The sequence below is a fragment of the Paroedura picta genome, chromosome 15 (genome assembly GCF_049243985.1).
Source record: "Paroedura picta isolate Pp20150507F chromosome 15, Ppicta_v3.0, whole genome shotgun sequence".
In the NCBI taxonomy this organism is placed as follows: Eukaryota; Metazoa; Chordata; class Lepidosauria; order Squamata; family Gekkonidae; genus Paroedura; species Paroedura picta.
In genome coordinates, this window is record NC_135383.1 from 8,765,089 (window position 1) to 8,786,982 (window position 21,894).

Consider the following 21,894-nt stretch of genomic DNA (forward strand, 5'->3'; position numbering starts at 1 on the left):
GCTTGGCGGCTCGAACGGGAGGCAGTGTGGCGTCATGGTTTAAGAGGGCTGGGTTCGACTCATCCGGAGCCGCTAAGAGCTTCTCGCGCACCTCGGGGCTTTGGTGGGATCTCTCCGAGAGCTTGTGACTCGCACCGCCTTTTAAAAATAGAACGTGGTGGCAGGGCTATTCTTGGACGCCGCGCTGGTGGCCTCAGTCCTGCCAGCTGTGAATTACACCTGGGATGGTGATGGGCTTCCAAGCAGGTGTCTGTTTAGTGGAGAGGGAGCGAGAGAGAAGGGCCAAGCCGTCGTGCTGTTGAAATGACAGGCTCCACAAACAGCAATGCTGATCCCATGGCCGACAATGGCCGATTAGGGGTATCCTTTTCTTCCTTTCTCCAACTGTTCAGTATCAGAGCAAAGCCATAAACTGCGCTCGAATGTCTGCGTGGTGGGGAACTCGGTGGCATTCGGCCAGTGGAATGCAGCGGAAGTGCACTTCTCATCCGGGCCCCTCCGGTCTGTGCTTTAATCTTCTTTGCTGTCTCAGGGCGTGTGATTAGGCCTGATGGATCACAGGCACCGAGTGTGTGCCACATGCAGCCCTCGTTTCCCTGCCAGTTAGCCAGCGATCTTCCTGCAATCTCCAGGTGTGATGACCTGTCTTAAACCTTGGGCTCCTGGGCCGTTACAATCACGAGGAAGCTATTTACATCTGTGGGAACGGTCGGAGTAGCCATGCTGGATTGGTATGATGGTCCATCGAGTCCAGAATCCCATTTCCACCCGCCACACAGCACACGAAAGGACCTAAGTGAGACCCATAAGCAACGGTAGAAGCCCCATAAGCAGGAAAATGGAGGGCGGGGTCGTGGAGGCATCCATGCAGAAGCAGCCTGTGAAGGCCTCTTGGAACCTAGGGTGCTTATTCATATTTTGGTTATTTAATTCATTTATATCCCGCTTTCCTCCACAGCGGTGACCCAAAGCAGCTTACAACATCCACCCCCAATTTGATCATCACAAGCAGCCTGTTCAGGTAGGTTAGGCTGAGAGTCCATGATTGGCCCAAAGTCCAAGCTTCCGTGGCAGAGCTGGGATTCAAACCCAAGCCTTCCAAATCCTTGACTGACGTCCAAACTACTGCACCGCTCTGGCTCTCTTCCGGCATCAGAGCTCTCCGCCGTTTACTTGCCCCTTGCTCTTTTCTTCTCTATATATTCCAAAAGCAGGACGGTATCTCCATGGGGCCAAAACAGCTCACGTTCTCGCAGTCTCAACGCAAGGAAGCTGAGCACAGTCCCCCCTCCCCGCAGCCACAGGTGCAGTCACCGCCGTGAGGCTCAGCTGCTGGGAGCATCCAAAAAGCATCTGGCAATTACTGAACCACGGCTCCAATTGAGAGCGGCTCGGTTCACCCCCCTGGCACATGCCACCGCTGCTCTTTGTAGGTAAATGAGAAAATTGCACCCTTCCGCCACCTCCGGATGGCCGCTCGGCTCACTTCTCCTTTTGCAACCCGCCGTGAGCGATTTACCTGCAATTGGGGAGGGCTCTGTCCACCTAGAAATGACACGCATGCACGCCACAGCACGAGCGCCCGCGCCAATGGGAGCTGCACATCGTTAACGTGGCTGCCAGTGAGGCGCTGAACTGGGGCTTGAAGGAGGGTGGGGGAGATCCCAGTGCCAACTGCGACTTGTGCAAAAGACGACAGATGTTGCTAGGGAATTTGGAACAATTCAGTTGCCCTGCGCGTTCGCCCGGGCTGCGTTTTCGTTTTGGCCGATCCTTCGGTGGAATGTAAGGGAACCATCCAGCCGAGGCAACTGGCATGCCAAGACACAAAGCCACTGAAATCCTACCCTAAGCTGCTTTAGGCTTTTAAGGGGCTTCTTTTTTGGCGGCTCCTCGGAGCGGGATTTGCCTTGCACAGTAGAGTGAGCTGGAAGACGAAGGAGCTGGAGTCTAAAGTGGCGCAGGCAGGAGATACTGTGGCTGCATTAGGCCAGTATTGTCACCTCCATCTCGGCCAGCAGCCATTTGTATGATGGTCCCATTCGACAGGCAGGTCACATGACCCCCCTAATGTACTCTTTGTGGTGAGTAAAGGGGACTCCCGCCTCCTTTCTTTACCCGCAGAGAACTGGGCTGGATGCAACCAGCTGATTGCCCAAAGGTCGCAAGGCCTGATGCTGCACTGCCCACTTCTACTTTCTGCACCCCAATCAAGGTTGGTCCAAGTTCTGACGGGTTCCCAGTTCAAGCCCCAGCATCCCTTCAGGATCCAGGAAGGTTCCTGTTGGCAGCAGAGGAGAGGACCGGATGTAATGGGTTTAAACTACATGTTGAATGATATCGGCTGGATATCATGGGAAGAAATGCCACGGTCCCAGTAGTTCAGCAGTGGAATGGGCTGCCTAAGGAGGTGGGGAGTTCCCCCTCATTGGCGGTTGTCAAACAGCGGCTGGACAGATCCATCTCATGGATGCTTTAGGCCAGGGGTAGTCAACCTATGGTCCTCCAGATGTTCATGAACTACAATTTCCATGAGCCCCTGCCAGCAAATGCTGGCAGGGACTCATGGGAATTGTAGTCCATGAACATCTGGAGGACCACAGGTTGACTACCCCTGCTTTAGGCGGATCCTGCACTGAGCAGGGGGCTGGACTAGATGGTCTGTCTGGCCCCTTCCAACTCTATGATTCTAAAATTCTATCGCGCCCAAGTGAAAAGCCCAGTCCTGTGAGAGAGCAGTGCAAAAGAGAGAAGCAAGCAGGTAAGAGTGGGCTGAACGTAACGAATTAGCAAGGGTCCAGTAAAGGAAGGGTTCTCCTGAATGGCACTTTTCAGAATCACAGCTCCTGCCTAAGGGGGCCCGTTAAAGGCGACCAGGACGTACCGTAGCAACTTACCTCCGTGGACGAAGCCGTGCATCGTGCAGTCAGAAGGCCCCACCAGGTGGATCAAGCTGGACTGACTGTGGCCAACAGTGTAGGGATCTGTAGCAAGGCAGGGGGGAAGGATTGCAGTCCATTAGAGGGTGTTCCAAGACCAGGCCAGAGGCATTTCCCAACAAACACCTACGAGCAGCTTGCAGTGAAGTTGGAGACTTCACCCTAAACCTACAAGGTGGAAAACTGAAGGAGGGAAGACGTCTCTACCCATAAAGCAGGGGCTTTTGAACTGTGCTCCTAGGAAGGTGGGTGGCCTTTGTTGGAACGAACAGTGGCAGGCAAGCATCTCCGAAAGATACCCGGACCACTGCTGCCTGCTTGCCCCTCTGGCAATGCCGTTTCAGAGCAGTGTTCGGCACCTCGGCGATAACGAAGTCTAGCTGGCCCAAGCCAATGCCCCAAAGGAGCCTGTTCTGTTCCTGCACACAATGTTATTTAAATCCGCATAGCCAACCAGAGGCCCTGCTGAGCAAAAGCCCTACCTGGTCCCGCCCACTTGACAGGGGCCAAGGAAGGTGTGAGCGGGCATCGTCATGCCGACAAGCCCCATGCTGGGGACCCCTGGGCTAGAGGAAACTGACCTGACCTCAGGGAGCTAAGCCTTACCCTATCAGGTGAACACAAAGAAGTAGGAGAAACAGGACACATTCGGCAGCAGCCCCCCACCCCACCCCACCCCGAAGGACCATTCACCGATCCGAGGAGCCTTACCTTTTCTTTGCCTATCTGTGAAGCAAGGAGAGTAACAGAAAGAGACAGATAAGCAGCGGGCAAATCTCGACACCCCAACCCACATACACTAAAATGTCACGGTATATCACTCAAATGGGAGCAGACACACATTTCAAAGTATCCAACACAAAGAATCCCAGAGCCAAGCTGTATCCAAATCCAGATGTGCAGATGGGGTGGGGTTTCCCCAATGACCTTACTGCGGGAGGGCGGGGAGAGGGAATTTCGGCCATGCGCGGCCGAAATAGCGCATGCGTGGCACTTTTGCGCATGCGCGATTTCGGCCGCGCATGCGCGGTGCACGGGCATGGCCCACGCATGCGCGATGCATGGGCAGGGCAGTTGCCCTGCCGGTCCCCAGCCTCAGAAAGGTTGGGGATCACTGACGTAGAGGGCAGACTAAAGAAAAGAATGTTACATGGAATGCGCAGCCTATTTGACATCCCTCTTGATGTGCTCTCCAGACGCAGGCAAGAAGCGCCGCTCGCAGAAAGCCGACAGTATCCCGAGTTCTAAATCCGCCGACAAAGGGAGCCCGCTGCCAGTCTCCAGAAATGGCATTTTAAAAGCCCCATGGACTCCACAAAGAAACGGAGGAGGACTTGCTTGCCCTTTGTGATGGGTTGCTAGGCAACGGCAGCACCAATTCTGTGCGCTCTTCCATGCTCTAAAAGGTAGCTAAAATTAAGCTGGGGGGGGGGAGGTGGAGGAGAAGGGGGTCCATTTGGGACACTAAAAATAGCCTTACAGGTCACCTCTTTCATAACTCCTACCTTGGTGAGGCGGCAGGTTCATTTGGTCATGCGCTCTGACGGCATGCGCGACTTCAAAGAGGAGCGCAGCCTGACGGTGTTTGCTGCTTTGCAAAGAGTCTCACAGAATGGCCTTTCTTAATCTGAGGGTCCCACATTTCTGGGTTGCATGCGCGCTGTGGCATGACGCCTGTGAGCACACCGATGCATGGACAATCTCTGTGCTAACCTAGCTGGATTTAAGCCTTCAGGAGAATTCCTGCAGGCAGGAAGCAAAAGGCTCTGGATCAGGGTTGGCCAAACGGCGGCTCTCCCGATGTTGATGGACTACAATAACCATGAGCCCCTGCCAGTGGCGTAGGAGTGCGGGCTTCTAATCTGGCGAGCCAGATTCCGAGCAACCAACCTGGTGTGGGAAAAGAAGTGTTCCCGGTTGCGGGGAATGGAGCTACGGGAACACCCTTGCACCTGCCTCTCCTCCACATGCACGGCTTGCGTGAACCAAAAGCAGACTTCATGACTGAGTCGCGAAGGAAAGGCAGCAATGACGGCTCTCCTTGCCAAGATCGCCTAGTGCTTTGACTAGATGAACCCTACAAGGCGCGCACCGGGGGAAGCCTTTTGCTGCTGCTCAAAGCAAACAACCTGGTTCACAGCCAGAAGATTGCTGCCCTGCTGCCAGGCAGGGAACAAGCTTTGTAGAAAGCCCCAGGACTGTAGTGGAGTTCAGTTCTGCAGAGAGCAGAAGCCCGGTTTGAACGCAACCAAAGAACCAAAGGCGGGGAAGAAATGAAACCGCCGTCATCACAAATCCAACACACTGGGAGGCTAAGGGTTGGTTGCTGGGAGGCCAAGGAGCCATGAAGAAGCTGGTCCCAAGAGGACACATTTAGGACAGGCTTGTAACCACCATTCTGGGGCCAACTCAAGCTCCGGTCAAATAGCTCCCAGTCCCTTCCTTACACTCCTCACGCCAAGAATGGAAAAGGAAAGGAACCCAATTGCACCCCTTAGTGCTGTTTTTTGAATTACGATATCTCAGCGCAGCTGCGATCAGAATGTAGTTTATCCCTAGGGAGCCTCAGTTAATTGGACGGCCTTCCTAGATTCTATACACACACCCCCATACAAGATTATTTGGATGACCATCTTGTGAGGAGGGCCTTGACGTAGTAGGAAGGTTTTTCCGGTGTCCTCTGAGCCCACATGATACTGATGATGACATAGAAACTCAGCAACCCAGAGCTGGAAGGGATCCTAAGGGTCATCTAGTCCAACCCTCCCTGCAAAATGCAGGAAATGCACAGATCTCTCCCCCCACACACACACACACGCGCGCACACTCCCAGTGACCCCTGCTCTATGCCCAGAGAACATTTCAATTCACTGCAGCCCAGGACTGATCGTCATGAGAACAAACATACCTTTCGCATGGAAAGGGCGGTATAAAAATCTCATTAAATAAATTAAATAAATAAATATCAGTATCCAGCTTCGGGTGGAGGGACGGGGGAAGCCAGAGGATGACCAAACCATTTTAGGAAGCTGGGTTTTTGTAGCTTTCTTGACCCACTGAGGTTGTTGGGAAAAACAGCGGAGAATCATTCTAAGAAACCAGCTGCTTCGGAAAGGAAGCGAATGAAGTCACTCAGACTGTCCTGTTGAGTGTTTTTTTTACCTGGATTGGTAACTGGCAGGATGACATCCCCATTCCTCTCCTTGGTCTCCAGCCGCTCCAGCTTCTGCTCCTCGTAGCGTCGCCTTCCTTCCTCCTCCTGCTCCTTCCCTGCATACTGACAGGAAGCAGAAGGACCATCTGTTTATTCCAGGTGGCAGGCCGAGCCCGGAAGCTGGAGCCAAAGGAAGGCCTCCCCCCTCTGTGGTTAACCGCTTGCCCTGGCGCTGTGAACTTCCATCGCAGACACAAAGGGACGCCCCGGGACCAACATTCAATTACAGCGCTCTTAAACACTGCCATCTTACCGAGCTTCACAGGCATCTGCCGGCAGACACATTTAAACATCTTGGGTGGGATATTATCAACCACGAACGGCAGAAGTTCATGGAATGGGCTCCTCGGCCCATTCTGGTCACTGGAAGATGGCGCATGACCCAGAAACAAAAGCCAACTCCTTCTCAGTTGGAGGGCCCTGGCACCGGCCTGATCCCACCACTCTCTGGCACCAGCCAGAATAAACCACTGAGTCTCTGGGACGAGATGAGTCATTTTCACGACAGGTGGCAAGCATAAAAACATCCTTTCTCCGTAGCCCCATTTCTCAACAACAAAACCAGCCTTTGGCTGTCGTGAATCTGAATCACGGAAGCAAAGCAAAACCACACACACAAGCGTGTAACGCGCGCGGCTGTGTTCTGTTTGCAGAACTGAACTAAGGGCCGTGCAAATGGCCCTAGGAGCACCTGAGCAACCCGTGTTTCGGCGTGCCTTACCTGGATGGGAGGGACTTCCAAAACGTTGTGCACGTTCTGGAGAGCAAGAGGCACATACCACAGGGTAGCTTTGTTCGTCAGCTTCTTTACACCTGTGGAGGGGGAAAGCCAGAGGTCGGCCCGTTGCTTGGTACCAGGTGAAAATGGGAAGGTTCTGTTATGACACCTTCATTTTATTCATTTAGATTTTTATACTGCCCTTCCCTACGGCTCTGGGCGGTTTACATAAAACATTTACATGGAACGATATCAATAAAACAATAACAATCTAACATCAATATAGCAAATAACAAGAACGTATCAGCTAGAACAGCATTTCAACAAACAACTTTGACAAGCCCTTGGCAGGTTTGACTTCTCAGTCGGGGGGGGGGGGGGCTGTAGATGTTTTGAGTCATCAAAACTTATTGTTTTTGTTTGTGTTCGTGCTCATCAAAAATGTTACATTGACAGCTTATGTATTGGAGCCCCCCCACCAATATAAATGCAAAAACTGCAAGGTCAATTTCCTTTAGAAGAAGAAGAAGAAGAGTTGGTTCTTATATGCCACTTTTCCCTACCTGAAGGAGGCTCAAAGTGGCTTACAGTTGCCTTCCCATTCCTCTCCCCACAACAGACACCCTGTGGGGTGGGTGAGGCTGAGAGAGCGTTGATATCACTGCCCGGTGATATCAGAGCCATGGCGAGCACAAGGTCACCCAGCTGGCTGCATGTGGGGGAGCGGGGAATCAAACCCAGCATGCCAGATTAGAAGTCCGCACTCCTAACCACTATACCAAACTGGCTCTTGCTTCCCTTCCAGAGTTCATTTTTCACTTGTTTGTAAGCTGGAGGGCAGGAGCCCAAGCTGATGTCCATGATAACTGCTGTTTGAAAAGTGGGTTATATAAAAAAACTCCACAGCGGAGAGCAAATCTCTTGTTCCTGTCTCAGAGAAGTGCATGTCAGGCCTTCAGGTTGCAGGGAAAAGAGCCACTGAACTCCAAGACCAAACCCGGCGGTAACAATCCAGCTGTGTTTGCACAGAGGTTCCTCGCCCACCTGCCAATCCCGGCTTTGGAAGAGTGGGCACAGCGTCGTCGCACCAGGCTATTAAATTCTGCCCCCACTGTAAGTTTGCTCCCCTATTGTTACTTTAAAGCAGCATTTCTCAACTTTTTTCGCCCTTGAGAAACCCTTGAAACATTTTCCAGGCTTCGAGAAGTCCCAGAAGTGGCCCAGTCATGCAGAATATGGTTGGGAAGCAGAGCTGTGGACACGCCCACCTGTGGCCCCTCCCCTTCCCGCCCTCTCCAGGCCCGTCATTGGCCTTTGCGGGGGGCAGGGGGTTCTGACGTGATCAAAAATGGTGATACCACCCAACAAATGTTTAACAAACCTTTAAAATACACGAAAAATTAATTAACTCCCGCCTTTTGGGAAACCCTTCCAGGGGCTTCAAGAAACCCCAGGGTTTCACTAAAACCCTGGGTGAGAAAGCATGCTTTAAATGACCTGTCCATCTTTCAGGGGAAACACCTTTTAGGGCAGCATACAGAGACATTCATACCTATACATCATAGGTCCCTAGCATGTCCACGGGGACTTTTAGAAAGTAGACGGAGCTCTTCCCAAGAAGGATTGGCCATAGTAGGCCTGATGGAAATTGCAGATTAATAGAAGTAATTTAGCAGCAGCTGCCACGGCATTGTCGATTTCCTTCTCCCAGACTCTCCTTTTGCCCCAGTTTCTGTGTAGCAGCCAGTTGGTTCTTATATGCCGCTTTTCTATACCTGAAGGAGTCTCAAAGCGGCTTACATTCGCCTTCCCTTTCCTCTCCCCACAACAGACACCCTGTGAGGTGGGTGAGGCTGAGAGAGCGCTGATATCACTGCCCGGTCAGAACAGTTTTATCAGTGCCATGGCGAGCCCAAGGTCACCCAGCTGGTTGCATGTGGGGGAGTGCAGAATCGAACCCGGCGTGCCAGATTAGAAGTCCACACTCCTAACCACTACACCAAACTGGCTCTAATCATCCTTTACGGCAGCTCGGCAGAGGGCTTCAAGCCGAGGCAGGGCAAAATGTGGACAGGCAGCTTTTCAGAGCTTGGCCCGGGGCGGTAACAGGTATATTTTCAATCGGGGAGCTAAGGACACTTTCCAAACTGGTCTAGCTGCTTTCAGCTCTCAGCCTAAGAAGGTCAAGGTGTAACTGCTTGTCGGACCCCGCCCTGTTACGGACGGGAACGGAGAAAATTATTCCAAATGGGCCACTTTACAATCGTGGGATGACAGGGTTTGTGGAGGGCAGGGAAGGGGTTACTTCGCCAGCCTAGTGCAGCCCTGCCAAGGAATCACCAATCACCCGGGACAACTGCCTTGTCTCTGCGGTACAAGGAAAATGTTAGCGGCACACTGATCCAGAGTGGATGTGACAACTTTGCTTTTGGGAATTAGATTTACTTGCTTCCGCCCAGTGGAAGGGAGGGGGGGAGACCCATCCGGAAGAGCGGGTTGCTACAGCAACGGCCATGTTAAAGAAGGCGCCCGCGCTCAGGACCCAAACGACGTCAAAGAACCCCTGACTAATTGCAATTTTTTCCCCTCCCCTGAACAGAAACCTGATCAGAACGAGGCAAATTCCCCGGGGGCAGATGTTTTCACGAGCTTCGGCTGCAACGCTCCAACTTACTGGCGCTGTTCCCCCCCCCTTTAATTGCATCCAAACTCAAATTATTATTTAGACGCTTGGCGTATGTCGAACGAACAGCATCGGCTGCCCAGCTTGGCTCGGTGGGGCCTGTCGGGGGCCGAGGAGCGCAAAGGGGGATTCGTGGCACGGTTGGCACTGCAGGCTGCCACCGCCTGGAAACTTTTCGGCGGGCAAAACAAGGATGGGGGAAAGAGGTCTGCTGGGTCAGATGCCGAGCTCTTGCTAGATAACCCTGTCTCCTCCCCAGAAACCTTGAATGTACGCCAGGTGCACGCCAGGGGAATAGACTGTTTGGCTCATAAAGTAAGCTATGCACCATGCATCCAAACACATGTTCATGTAAGAGGAGTGGGAAAGGCTGTGGGGAAGCAATGGCGCCATCTTACGAATGACCCTTGTCAACAGAGAGCCAGTTGGGTGTCGTGGTTAAGAGCAGTGGCTTCTAATCTGGGGAGCTGCGTATGATTCCCCACTCCTCCACATGCAGCCTGCTGGGTGTCTTTGAGCTCGGCACAGTCCTGTTAGAGATATTCTCACAGAGCAGTCCTGTCAGAGCTCTCTCAGCCCCACCTACCTCACAGGGTGTCTGTCGTAGGGAGAGGAAGGGAAGGCTTTGAGACTCCTTTGGGTTAGTGAAAAGCCGGGGATAAAAACCAACTCTTCTTGGTCCAGAACTCTGACACAGAAATCATCAAAGGAGAGATTTAGCCTGCCTTTCCGGCCAGCTTTTCAGACCTGGGATCTTCCCGGTGGCTGACATCCTAAGAGGGACTCAGGAAAAACTGTGGACAAGGGGAACCGGGCCTGGTGCCCTTGGTTGCATTTGTTGGTCATTCAAGTCGTAGGCAAAGAAGAAGAAGAGTTTGGTTTTATAACTTGCTTCTGCTTTATTGCACAAGACACCGAAACACACCCAAGACTCAATCTAACTTGGAACCGATCTCTGTTCTAGGCAGGAGCAGCCTCGTGAAAGCAGCCTCTGAGATTCCCAGCTACCTAGACGGTTTAGCCCCTATGGAATCACCATGGAGGACTCAGAGGCCCTCCAATAGCGGACCTGCTGCTTTTGACAGCTGCCCGACACAGAGACTCCATGGGAAAATCCATAGGATTTGAAAGAACGAGAAAGCCAGTTTTCACGTCCAGTCGGAATTTGAAGAAACAAGCCTGCGGTTGTAAAAGTGGCGTTTCATAACAGCATCCCGAAGACAGCGCTGCAGCCTGATTCGGCTTGTGCGGAACTGTAAATATCTGGAGGGACAGAGTCTCTCTCTCTCTCTTGCTCTCTCTCTACCTGACTTAAGACTATACATGCTGATTCATCTTTCAAAGCAGCCTCGCATATAGGACTTTAAAATAATGCCAGCAGCAAGGATTCGCTTGGCTCTTGCGACCAATCTCCGTTTAATCAGCGATGCCTGTCACCGAGTGGGATGAACTTTTGGCTCGGCTTTGATCTGCATATTCTCTTTCAAGGCAGGGTAACCATGGCAACCCATCTTCATCTTCCCACACATGGGCAGAGAGCACGGAGGGAGACATCTGGTTTCTCTTGCACCTGCTGTGTTTTGACAAAACCCGGGGTTTGGATGTTGCGACTTTGTGCCAGCGCGGTCGGTCTCGAGCACGGACGCGCGTCGGCTGCAGCCGGAACAGATTCCCCGAGTCCCAAGAAATTCGGCCAAGGAGTGGGAGGGGGAAGAGGAGGAGGAATAACTTGAGCACGGGTGGAAAACTCAGTAGTTTATTAGATTGGCCACTTCTTCGGGCAACTCACTCAAGATAACGAACGCCGCTCAACTTATGGAACACAATGAAAGCAATAAAAATGACAAAACCCGTTTTATATATGCATAATATGCATAATAATCTAATTACATATTCATGCATGGCAGTTTGCAACCATGCCTAAAATTGTTCCCATCCCTTATGTTACCTCTAAACCTAATGATTCCCCAACCTGAACCAGCAATAAGCTAATCCTAACCTGAGAATTTACCCCAATATAAATCCCTATTTTTACATGTGAAATAACGTCAAATAATAATTGTACCTCCAATGGCCTTCCCAATTTTTACATGTGAAATAATGTCAAAATATACTTATACAACCCATACAGCCTTTCCTAACCATGTCACAAAGTCTTCCCCAGCTCTAACGCTAACCCAACAAACCTGCAAAGTTCCCGGCATGACCCATGCCTCAACTAACCCGAGAATTTACCCCAATATAAATCCCTGTTTTTAACCTCACCTGTGAGGATGTTTTCAGAATACACGTTCACTTGAACTTCTACGGAGTGTTTGGAAGTGTAGGTGATCTCAGCACTAACGTGCGCCACTTCCCCGATGCACACAGGGGAGAGGAAGTCAGTGCGCTCCACACGGGCTAAGGCAGCTACGCAGCGTTCCTAGGAACACAAAGGCCACAGTCAGCTGGCGCATGACACACAGAGAAGGTTAAGAAAACATGCAGCACGCATGGTCCGTAGAGCACTCCCAAATGTGCACGATTCCCTTTTGCAAAAAAACCCCAAACCCACAGCTGTCAAAAATAGTTTTGCAGAGATTTCAGCTGTCCAACATTACGAGAAACATGCAGAACTGCAACCGGGCTGTGAAGAGCAGAATGCGGCCTACAAACCCTTACCTGCAGCTGCTATTATTATTATTATTATTATTATTATTATTATTATTATTATTATTATTATTATTATTATTATTATTATTTGCATGGCACGGTTACACGCAGGAAGCATGGACTAATATAAACTATGTAGCCATGTATGTACAACCTGTTATGCATAAAGACTAATATTCAGCTGTACTGACTTTGGAGGAGGCCTTCAATCCCTCTCAAAGCCGTCTGATCACAGAGGGAGCCATCGATAATAAATAGATTATTAATTGCGAGCCCATTTCAACTCCTTCCGCCAGGAAATGGCCTGGGTGCTGGGGAATTTGATTGCTTATGCTCCTCACATTATGCTCTAGTGCCACCTACTGGCCATTTCACTCAGCGGGTTTCCCCCCCCCCCTCAAAAGGAAAGACAAGATAGAACCATCAGCTTCAATTGCTGTTCTTAATTTACTAGCAGATTCGGGATCGAGCGCCCTCGAGAGCAACACCCCGTAATCCTATCATAACTAACTGCAGTTTAGCTCGCTGGTGGGTTTCGGAAGGAAAAGGATGAGGCCAAGGTAGGACTAGACCAAGCAGCTGCTGCTTCCCCCAATCTGGGTCACTCCTGAGCCCTGCAACGAGTCAAGAGAGCAGCACGATTCTCTGGATCTGTTCTAATTGCTCTTTTTCGCTGCAGCGCCCGAGAGCGAGGCGTGAGAGCCAAACCGCTGAAATTGCATCTTGAAACGTGACCAGGAGGGAAGCAAACCCTACACCTAACAGTAACCTGAGTGCCAGTAGAAGGAGAAGAAGAGGGAGAAGAAGAAGAAGAAGAAGGAGAAGAAGAAGAGTTGGTTCTTATATGCCACTTTTCTCTACCTGAAGGAGTCTCAAAGCAGCTAACATTCGCCCAAGGTCACCCAGCTGGCTGCATGTGGGGGAGCGCAGAATCAAACCCGGCATGCCAGATTAGAAGTCCGCACTCCTAACCACTACACCAAACTGGCTCTCGAGGGACAGCAGAAGGCGGGAAAGGTTTGTATGTTCCAAAACACTCTCTGTGCTCTGGGCACAGAGACAAACTGCAGGGACCCCATCAGCAAGGCCAGAAGAGAAACTCAAGGGACTGCACTGGTTTGGGCGAGAACACAACTCCTGGAAAGTCCATCTGCAGGCAGAGTCTTCCGTTGTGGCAGTGCTGGGTGAGAGGAGTGGCCAGTCCTGCCCTTGGATTTCCTCCCTGGGAGAACCGGTTCGTGGGGAGCTTCCCTGTGCCAGCGTACGACAAATACATACCCCGGCCTGAGTGTTGCAGTGGCGGGTGCTGATGATGGCGCCCGCTTCCTCTATCATTTTTAAGATGGTTCCCCCGTGGACATTTCCGGCTATGTTGGCGTCATCTGGGCGCATGATCCTGCAGAAAAAGAAGGGGAGAAAGATGCTATCAGGCCCCTGTTTGAGCGAGGAGGCAGAAATAGGTGAGGTTACCTTTTGCTGGCAGACCCAGCAGCCTTCTAGCCATCCCATCGACTGGTTTCGCCCTCAAGCCACAAGAGTTTCAAGCAACTCCCCGGTTGTTGCCCCTAAAGACGGGGGTCGTGTGTCCCCCCCCCCCCCAGCGAGAAGCTTGCCGGGCCTTGAGTGAATCGGCCGCTTCGGCATTTGCTGGCAGGGGTTCATGGGAATTGTAGTCCATGAACATCTGGAGGACCACAGGTTGACTACCCCTGCTGTATGATATGTTGCCGAAACCAAAATTAAACCAAAAAAAATCTGCTTTCCTCAGGTTAAGAAAAAATATCCCTCTCCTGGTACTTTGCGGATCTTTCCCATGTCACATTAAGAAGCGCACGCTTTCAAAATGTGCCATCTGTGGACCAGCAGGGCAGATTGCAAAAAAAAAAATACCTGTGTGAAAACGTCTCTGACCTTGTGGACTTGATCAAGCGGAAGAGACGGCACTGTATTTTTTACGGCTCCTTTTGCGGGTCGGTTCAGGACAAACCGTTGAATTAGCTGGTTGCAAAATTTCTGGCTCAGGTGAGGGATGCATTGATTTTTTTCTACTGGCTAACGCCTTCCCTTCTGCTCCCCTCGAGGAAGCCGCGTTTATCTTTATATCAATAAACCTAAGCGAAAAATTAGTTATCTGCTCATTCCGCAAGAATTTTAACTGTAACTTTGTGCTGTTTTTGTTGCTGTTAGGTGCAAAGTCGTGTCCGACCCATCGTGACCCCATGGGCAATGATCCTCCAGGCCTTCCTGTCCTCTACCATTCCCCGGCGTCCTATTGTGCTATCTTATTATTCTGTTGCATTTGGGGGTTTTTTTGTTACACTATTTTAGTTTGAAACCTGTTAAGTTCTACTATGCAACAATCCCTTTTGTTATAACCGAATGAACTGATATACAAGTTGGCGACTGTGCTGGGAAAAGGTAAAGGTGATTGGAAGCCGCTTTGAGACTCCTTCGGGTAGAGAAAAAGCGGCATATAAGAACCAGCTCTTCTTCTGCTTCAGTACTATCAGGGCTCTGCCAGCCTCACCTCCATCACAGGGTGTCTGTTGCGGGGAGAGGAAAGGGAAGGCAATTGTAAGCCGTTTTGAGACTCCTTCGGGTAGAGAAAAAGCAGCATATAAGAACCAACTCTTCTTCTTCTGGCCACCAGCGTGCACTGGTTCATGCCTATGCTAGCTCTAAAACAGACAATTCTTGCATCTGATCACACTTACCTGACATGTTTTGCATTAGCCCGCAAGATCTTTGCTCCCTTCCAAAAGCCCCGACACGCTTGGAGCATGGTTTTATTAAGATCCGAGACTGTTCATGTACAGACAGTCAAATGAGATCTGCTTCCTTCATTCAGAGTTATATCCTCCCCTCCTCAGGTACCACAGCTGTCGGGAAATTTAGAAATGCCCTGTCCAAACATTGGTACAAGCTATGCATTTAGAGATTAATATTTCTTGTTCCATGGATGGTAGGAGATCCGCAGAGAAAAGAATGCCTCTGAATCCAAGGGGCAGACTAAATGCCAAAGAGACTTTTTGTTTCTGTCAATAAAAGACAGAAGGGTTGACCACATGTCCCCCACTTTGAAACACATTTTCGTCTCCAAAATAAAATGCTGATCCCGCACCAACGGAGCTCTCCTCATAGCATGGTTTCTTTCTTCTTAAAAATAAAACTCACTGTCCCATCCGGTCCCTGATCCATTTTTGAGCTTTGGGATTTTTGGGAAAGGAGTAAAGGTAAAGGTATCCCCTCTGCAAGCACCGGGTCATGTCTGACCCTTGGGGTGACGCCCTCCAGCGTTTTCATGGCAGACTCAATACGGGGTGGTTTGCCAGTGCCTTCCCCAGTCATTACCGTTTCACCCCCAGCAAGCTGGGTACTCATTTTACCGACCTCGGAAGGATGGAAGGCTGACTCAACCTTAAGCCGGCTGCTGGGATTGAACTCCCAGCCTCATGGGCAGAGCTTTCAGACAACATTTCTGCTGCCTGCTGGGATGGGACAGTGCTGCCTGCTGCTCTGCACCACAAGAGGCTCCGTGGGAAAGGAGTAGGGTCCTCTTTTCTTTAACCTTTGTCAGCATGGCATTAAGGCCTTGTTAACAACAAATACACAGAAGATTTTATCTTACAAAGAGGAATAGGGTAACTGGAAGGAGGACTTCCAGCTTCTGTTATACAAATCAGCAGTTTAAACATTTGTTCTAGGCTTTTGAGATCTTCATAAGCTTTTCTTGCAGATCTTGAGATTTCTTTTAAACTGAGTGGTCTTTTACTGTGTTTATCCAAAAACGTGTCTGTTGATTTTCCTTCCCCCCCCCCTTTCTTCTTTGGTATTATTCAAGATATACAAGCATTGCCCATGAAAGCTTGTATATCTTGAATAAAATTGTGTTGGTCTTAGAAGTGCCACTTGACTCAAACTTTGTTTGGGAAGCCTTCTGCAACTTTTGTACCGTTGAAAAAACCCTGAAACTTTTTTCAAGTTTGGGAAACCCTTCCAAGGCCGTTAAATCCTGGTTGAGAAAGCCTGAGTGAGGGTCTGGCTGGAATGGTATTGGCCTGAGTGAGGGTCTGGCCCTGAGTGAGGGTCTGGCTGGAATGCTATTGGCCTGAGTGAGGGTCTGGCCCTGAGTGAGGGTCTGGCTGGAATGGTATTGGCTGCGGAGAGGCCAATTGCAACAGAGCTGGTGCCATGTGGTCCAAAGAGAAGATTGGAGGGGCCAACAAGCATGAGGAAGGAGAGAGGTGGATGCTGCATCAGTGGGCCCTAAGCAAGGGAAGGGCAAGGGTAGATGCAGGAAGGCACGGGGCATGAGCAGCACATGGGAGAACAAGGCCTGAAGGCACAAGCAAAGCAGGGCTGGGCAGAGGGCCAGGGAAAGGGAACGGCGTAACAGCCCTAACAACTTCGGCTGGAAAGTGCTTGCCCAAAAGTCTTTGCAAACCACAACCGGCGTGTCAATTGTGGGGAAGCTTCCTTGCCTGGGTGGTGCCAGATGGGAAATTGCCTGCCATTAATTACTAACCATGACATTTTTATTTCCCCAATGTTTTTGTGAACTACAACTGAACCCAAAGGGCTGTTTTTTTAGCAAAAAATTACCATACTACATAATTTGGATGCTGCGGCACAGTTTACTAATTTGCTGCTAATTTACTTTTACCTTATCTCTGTACTCTTATGATCCTTGCTCCATTGTCTGGGGAAGAGTGCCTGACCTCGAAAGCTCACGCCTTGAGTAAATCTTTCCCCCCTTTTCAGTCCAGCAAAAACTCGCCGGCTGTTGTAACTGGTTGGCTATCGCTGCACAGCGGCCCAAAATCGATCTCTCCAAAAAGGGAGGACTTGCCCGAAAATTCGGGCAGCCGGATTCAAATAAACGACTCGGCAATTTTTTCAGCAATGACTGAGCTAATCGGCTACGGCTACAGTCACTGTGGCCCACAGCATCCCCATGACTTCCCAGTGAGCTCCTGCATTACAAGACCGTGACAAAAATATGGTCGGAAAGTGCTGAAAACATTTTTTTCCCCCAGGCCAAGAAGCGATAAACCCTGGGTTGAAGTGCAACTCCTGCTCCACAGCCAGAATGGGACACAGAACAATGAGATGCAAAACGAAGAGAAGGCACAGCTGTAGCAGGGGAGCTACGAAGAGGGAGAGAAGAAAGCAGAGATAGCGTATCATGATGCGGGGAAAGAGCAAAAATAAAAGAACGCAGGAACGAGAAGACGGAAAGAAACGTCTCTTGGCAGAGATAAGCGATAATGCCCAGTTAGCAAAAAGACACCCAATCGGTTTGTGTTATCAAAAGCTACTGGGTATTGGGTGTGCTTTCGGCGCTGCTCACGGCTGTTAACCAGTTCTGTGCTTGCCGTGTTATTCCCTCGGCTCGGAGATGGATTACCTGCCTGCCTTACCTGGCATGTATAATTAACAGACCACATGTGTGTCGCGAGAGGCCTGTGTGGAAGGTGGGACTGAGAGAGCAGCACTATCAGGGCTGTGACTAGCCTAAGGTCCCCCAGCTGGCTGCATGTGGAGGAGAGGGGTATCTAACCCAGCTTGCCAGATGAGAAGCCACCGCTTTTAACCGCCGCACCAAGTGACGGTGGTGTCAACTTTCAACGCCAAAGTGTGCAGAGCTATCTAGATCAGGGGTAGTCAACCTGTGGTCCTCCAGATGTCCATGGACTACAATTCCCATGAGCCCCTGCCAGCGTTTGCTGGCAGGGGCTCATGGGAATTGTAGTCCATGGACATCTGGAGGACCACAGGTTGACTACCCCTGATCTAGAAGACCATGCTCGCTTTGCAGAACCTGACAAAATGGTCTTCATCCTAGAATCTGACAGCCACCGGAAAAGGCCACAGACTACGGAGTGCAGCTCCACATTAACGAGAAAGCTTGCATTAAGGAGAAAACTCAAAAGCCACAGAGCTCGGCTCCTGAAACCTCGTCTCCCCTAGATACATACTGCTAGTACGCAAGCAGATTGTGCAAAGAAGTCCTGATATAAAATCGGGGGGGGGGGGCAGTCTGTTCAGAAGCGTTCCAAAACCGTCATGCAATAGCTTTTATTAGGATAGCTGGGTTGGTTTGGAACATTTCTGAACAGATTGTCCCCGCAGAAATAGACAGAGAGAGAGAGAGATGGAATTGCTTTCAGTAGAATAGCATGGAGACCACAACAAGACCATCAACTGCGGTCAGACGGTACCGTGAGATCGGACAGGTTGCAGTTAATTCCCTGATTCTCCCACATCCCTATGGCCAAAGGTATGTTTCAGTGAAAAGTAGTTTCAGATGAGAGGGAGAGCGGTTGTCTAACCGGGGCTTTCTTAAGCAGGGTCTTGCGAAACCTTGGGCCTACTTGGTAGCCCTGGAAAAGTTTCCTGAATGGGCAGGAGTTAATTAATGTTTATATATTATTTTTAAATTGGTTGAACATTTATCAGGCGACCACATATAGTTATGTTGACCACCCCCCCCAATGGCCAGTGATGGGCCTGGAGGGGGAGAGGAGGGGAGGGGTGGGGAGGGGCCCTGGGTGGGCGTGTCCACAGTTCTGCTCCCCAACCTTATTCTCTATGATCGTGCCACTTCTGGAGTCTCTTGAAGCCTGAAGAATGTTTCATGGTAAAGAAAAGTTGCAAAAGGCTGGTCTAACCGTTTCCTTTCGACCCATTTGCCTGCTAATCTTCCCCCGAATCACCCCCATTAGCTTAGTCCAATTCTGCAGACAGCCAGGAAGCAAAGGGTTAAAAATCCCTCCCACCCAGGCATCCCTAGTTGCTTCTTTCCCGGATGACAGTCAAGAACCAAACTGCTTGCAATTCATACATCCAGTTGCCATTTGAACTCACGCGCAGTTCTGTTGCCTCCGGAACATTCGTCGGCACTGTAGATTTTACCAACAGCTGTCATTTCCCTGCTAGTGACCAGAGGCTGCCAAAGAGCAGCCAATATCGGAAAGGGGTTCCTTCCGAACACAAAGCAAAGCAGTCAGGAATACCAGAATGCGACTTTTCCACACCCGTCTTTATTGAACTGCTGCCAACGGCTCACAGAGTCAGTGCCGGAAGCCCAAAAAGGTATTTATACGCCCATCCAATAAAACATTTATTTTGCACCGAAGCTGCAAACGCATCGCCCCTTTTTACAGCACAAAGCGGCAATAAAGCCAGCGAGACACACACAAGAGAGAAGAGCCACTGTCACTGAGACCAGGCAGCGGGTGTCTCTCTTAAGGGCCTTTTGTGTAAACCCCACTACAGGGAATAAGCAGATTAGAGTACCCAGGGGCTGCAGAAGCCTGCTTGAAAAACCTAATTATTCCCGCATGCGTAAGGCTAACCGCACACAGGGGACGAAAGGAGCAGGAGCCATTTAGCAATTTCCAGCTGTCGGCTCCATTGATCAGAGAGGCCATAGCTGCCTTATTGATGAGCTAGGCTGGGGTTTTGCCCTCCCTCCCCCCTCCAGTTGACTACAATTTGCAGCCATCAGACAGGAAATGTGACCTTTCCCAAACCATAGCTTGGTAACTGCAGACCGGAAGAACAACGGAAGACTGAAAAAATACTCAGCAGTTCTGTGGTTTCCCATTGTCACCCAAGAAAGGAAGCGGGGATGAGAGGAGCTATAGAAATATGCAACACAATTGGCAATGATTCAGTTCAAGGCTGCCCATTCCTCACCTTTCTACACAAAACTGCCCCCAACACAGGTGAATGCAAGCAGGCACCCTTACCTCCGATCACTCCTCGACTGGTACAGGAAAACAGGCCAGATCATTAAAAAACAACAACAAACAGAATGGTTTATGATATGCGTTTGCGTTTCTTTTATCTGGCATTTTATGCAAAGCACCAGATACCCAGATGTGGTTCCCGAGAACAGAGCATAGCGGTGAGTTGCAGCAAGAGAGTCTTGTGATCCCAAAAGCAGACAAATTCATGGAAAGAGAAGCTGCCATGGGTTCATCCCATGCTCTTGAGATCCACTTTATGCATCCATACAACCAGGCTTTAGCTTCTGCTACAATAAAACAGTTAGTCTTTTGTTACTGATGAGATATTGTGCAATCCATTTTGAAATGGCCCAGGCTAGTCAGATCTCGGTAAATAAACAGGGTCAGCCCCGATTAGTGGTTATAAGAGAGAGCATCAAGGAAGACCGGAGGCAGGCCATGGCAAACCAGCACTGTTTGCCTCAAAAATGCTGGGGAGTCACCATAAGATGCCATTTTCCACCCCCAATGTTGGGAACATAAAGGTCACCCCATAGGGCAGGGGCGGCCAAATGACGGCTCTCCAGATGACCATGGACTCCAATTCTCATGAGGTCGGACCAGCACCATGCTAGCAGCGGCTTATGGTCATTGTAGTCCATGCAAAAAAAAAAAGTTGCAGCGGATGGCTATCTGGAGAGCCAGAGCTTGGCCACCCCTGCCAAAGAGATATACTGAGGACAGATGTGAATGTGAAACATGAGCAGGAGGTGGGAAGAAACTGACATGTTTATAGGCAGTCAAAGCTGAAATTAGAGGCATTTGACAGGTGACCTGCAAGATTACAATGTCAGACTCACATCCACCGGAAGGGGGATAATTATATCTATTTGAATGCATTATTTGCCGAATGCAGCCCCCTCTCAAGGTCCAGAGGCCGGTCTCCCCTCCTAGGGTGCCCGGCAGGCATCACCCTGGGGCAGCCACCAAATCCTCCTATTTCCTGGTTCTCTGCTTCACCCCAGCCTACCTCGCAGGGCTGCTGGGAAGACCACACCCCCACCCCCTCCCTCTCCACAAGCCCCTCTGCTTCAAGCCAGCCCACCCCCTAGGGCTGTTGTGACGCCGAATTCGCACTCAGCCTGGGCAGAAAGGACGGGGCTTCAAGTCTAGGCGAGTCCCCACCACCACCAGGACCCTAAGAAGATGGAGACCCCTTACCTACTCCAACGAGGAGGCCGCCCTCCCTTCCCCCCCCCAGCCCTCTGCCCACGCGCAGAGGCACTCTTGTCGGACCGGTCTCCTCAAAATGGCGCTCCCCTCCCGGCCTCGCCTCAGTACCTGCTGATCTGGATGGCGGCCGGGCCGGGGGGCGACAGGATGGCCGCGAAGCCGCCGCGGTCGAGGTCTCCGGCGAGCTGCATGAGGGGCGGCGGCGGCGGTGAGTACGTCGGCGGGGAGAGAAGCGCCCAAAGCCGGCAACTCCGGGGCCGACGGAAGGGGGCGGGGCCTCTCGCGCGCGACACGCCCCCCTCTCCGCGGATTGGCTGGCCGCCGCCGTGCTCGGCCGCCTCGCCACTCTTCCCCCGCCCCCCGCCGAGCTCCCCATTGGCCGGACGCGCCGCCCGGCCGGGCGCTCCTGCACATGCGCAGTGGCGCGCGCGAGCCCCGCCAAGGGTTTTTAGGGACGAGGAGAGCAGCCGCGGGGCACTTCGGGCTCTCGAATGGACTCTTGAGTGGAGGCAGCTGGGTATCCTGGTGAGGAAGAGAGGCGGATTCTAGTCGGGAGAGCCGGGTTGGATTCCCTACTTGGCCCGGTCACGGTTCTGTTAGAGCTGTTCTTACAGAGCAGTTCTCTCCGAGCTCTCTCTCGGCTTCACCTTCTTCACAGGGCGCCTGTTGTGGGGAGAGGAAGGGAAGCCCCTTCGGGCGGTGAAAAGTAGAGTATAAAAACA

General features: G+C 51.1%; 1 protein-coding gene across 2 annotated transcripts in view; it reads right to left on the reverse strand.

The window, feature by feature from the left end:
- ACOT7 (acyl-CoA thioesterase 7) overlaps positions 1-21,458 on the reverse strand; it is a 39,247-nt gene extending 17,789 nt beyond the window's left edge. The window contains exons 1-7 of one of the 2 annotated variants that reach the window (XM_077311706.1): positions 21,281-21,458; positions 13,485-13,602; positions 11,820-11,976; positions 6,875-6,966; positions 6,102-6,216; positions 3,651-3,665; positions 2,898-2,984 (exon numbers count right to left, since the gene is read on the reverse strand). In XM_077311706.1, the coding sequence (XP_077167821.1) occupies positions 2,898-2,984; positions 3,651-3,665; positions 6,102-6,216; positions 6,875-6,966; positions 11,820-11,976; positions 13,485-13,602; positions 21,281-21,363 (667 nt within the window). In that variant the 5' untranslated portion in view covers positions 21,364-21,458. The remainder of the gene's footprint in view (positions 1-2,897; positions 2,985-3,650; positions 3,666-6,101; positions 6,217-6,874; positions 6,967-11,819; positions 11,977-13,484; positions 13,603-21,280) is intronic. The other variant, XM_077311707.1, reaches the window with a different exon arrangement.
- Positions 21,459-21,894: the final 436 nt, after the last annotated feature.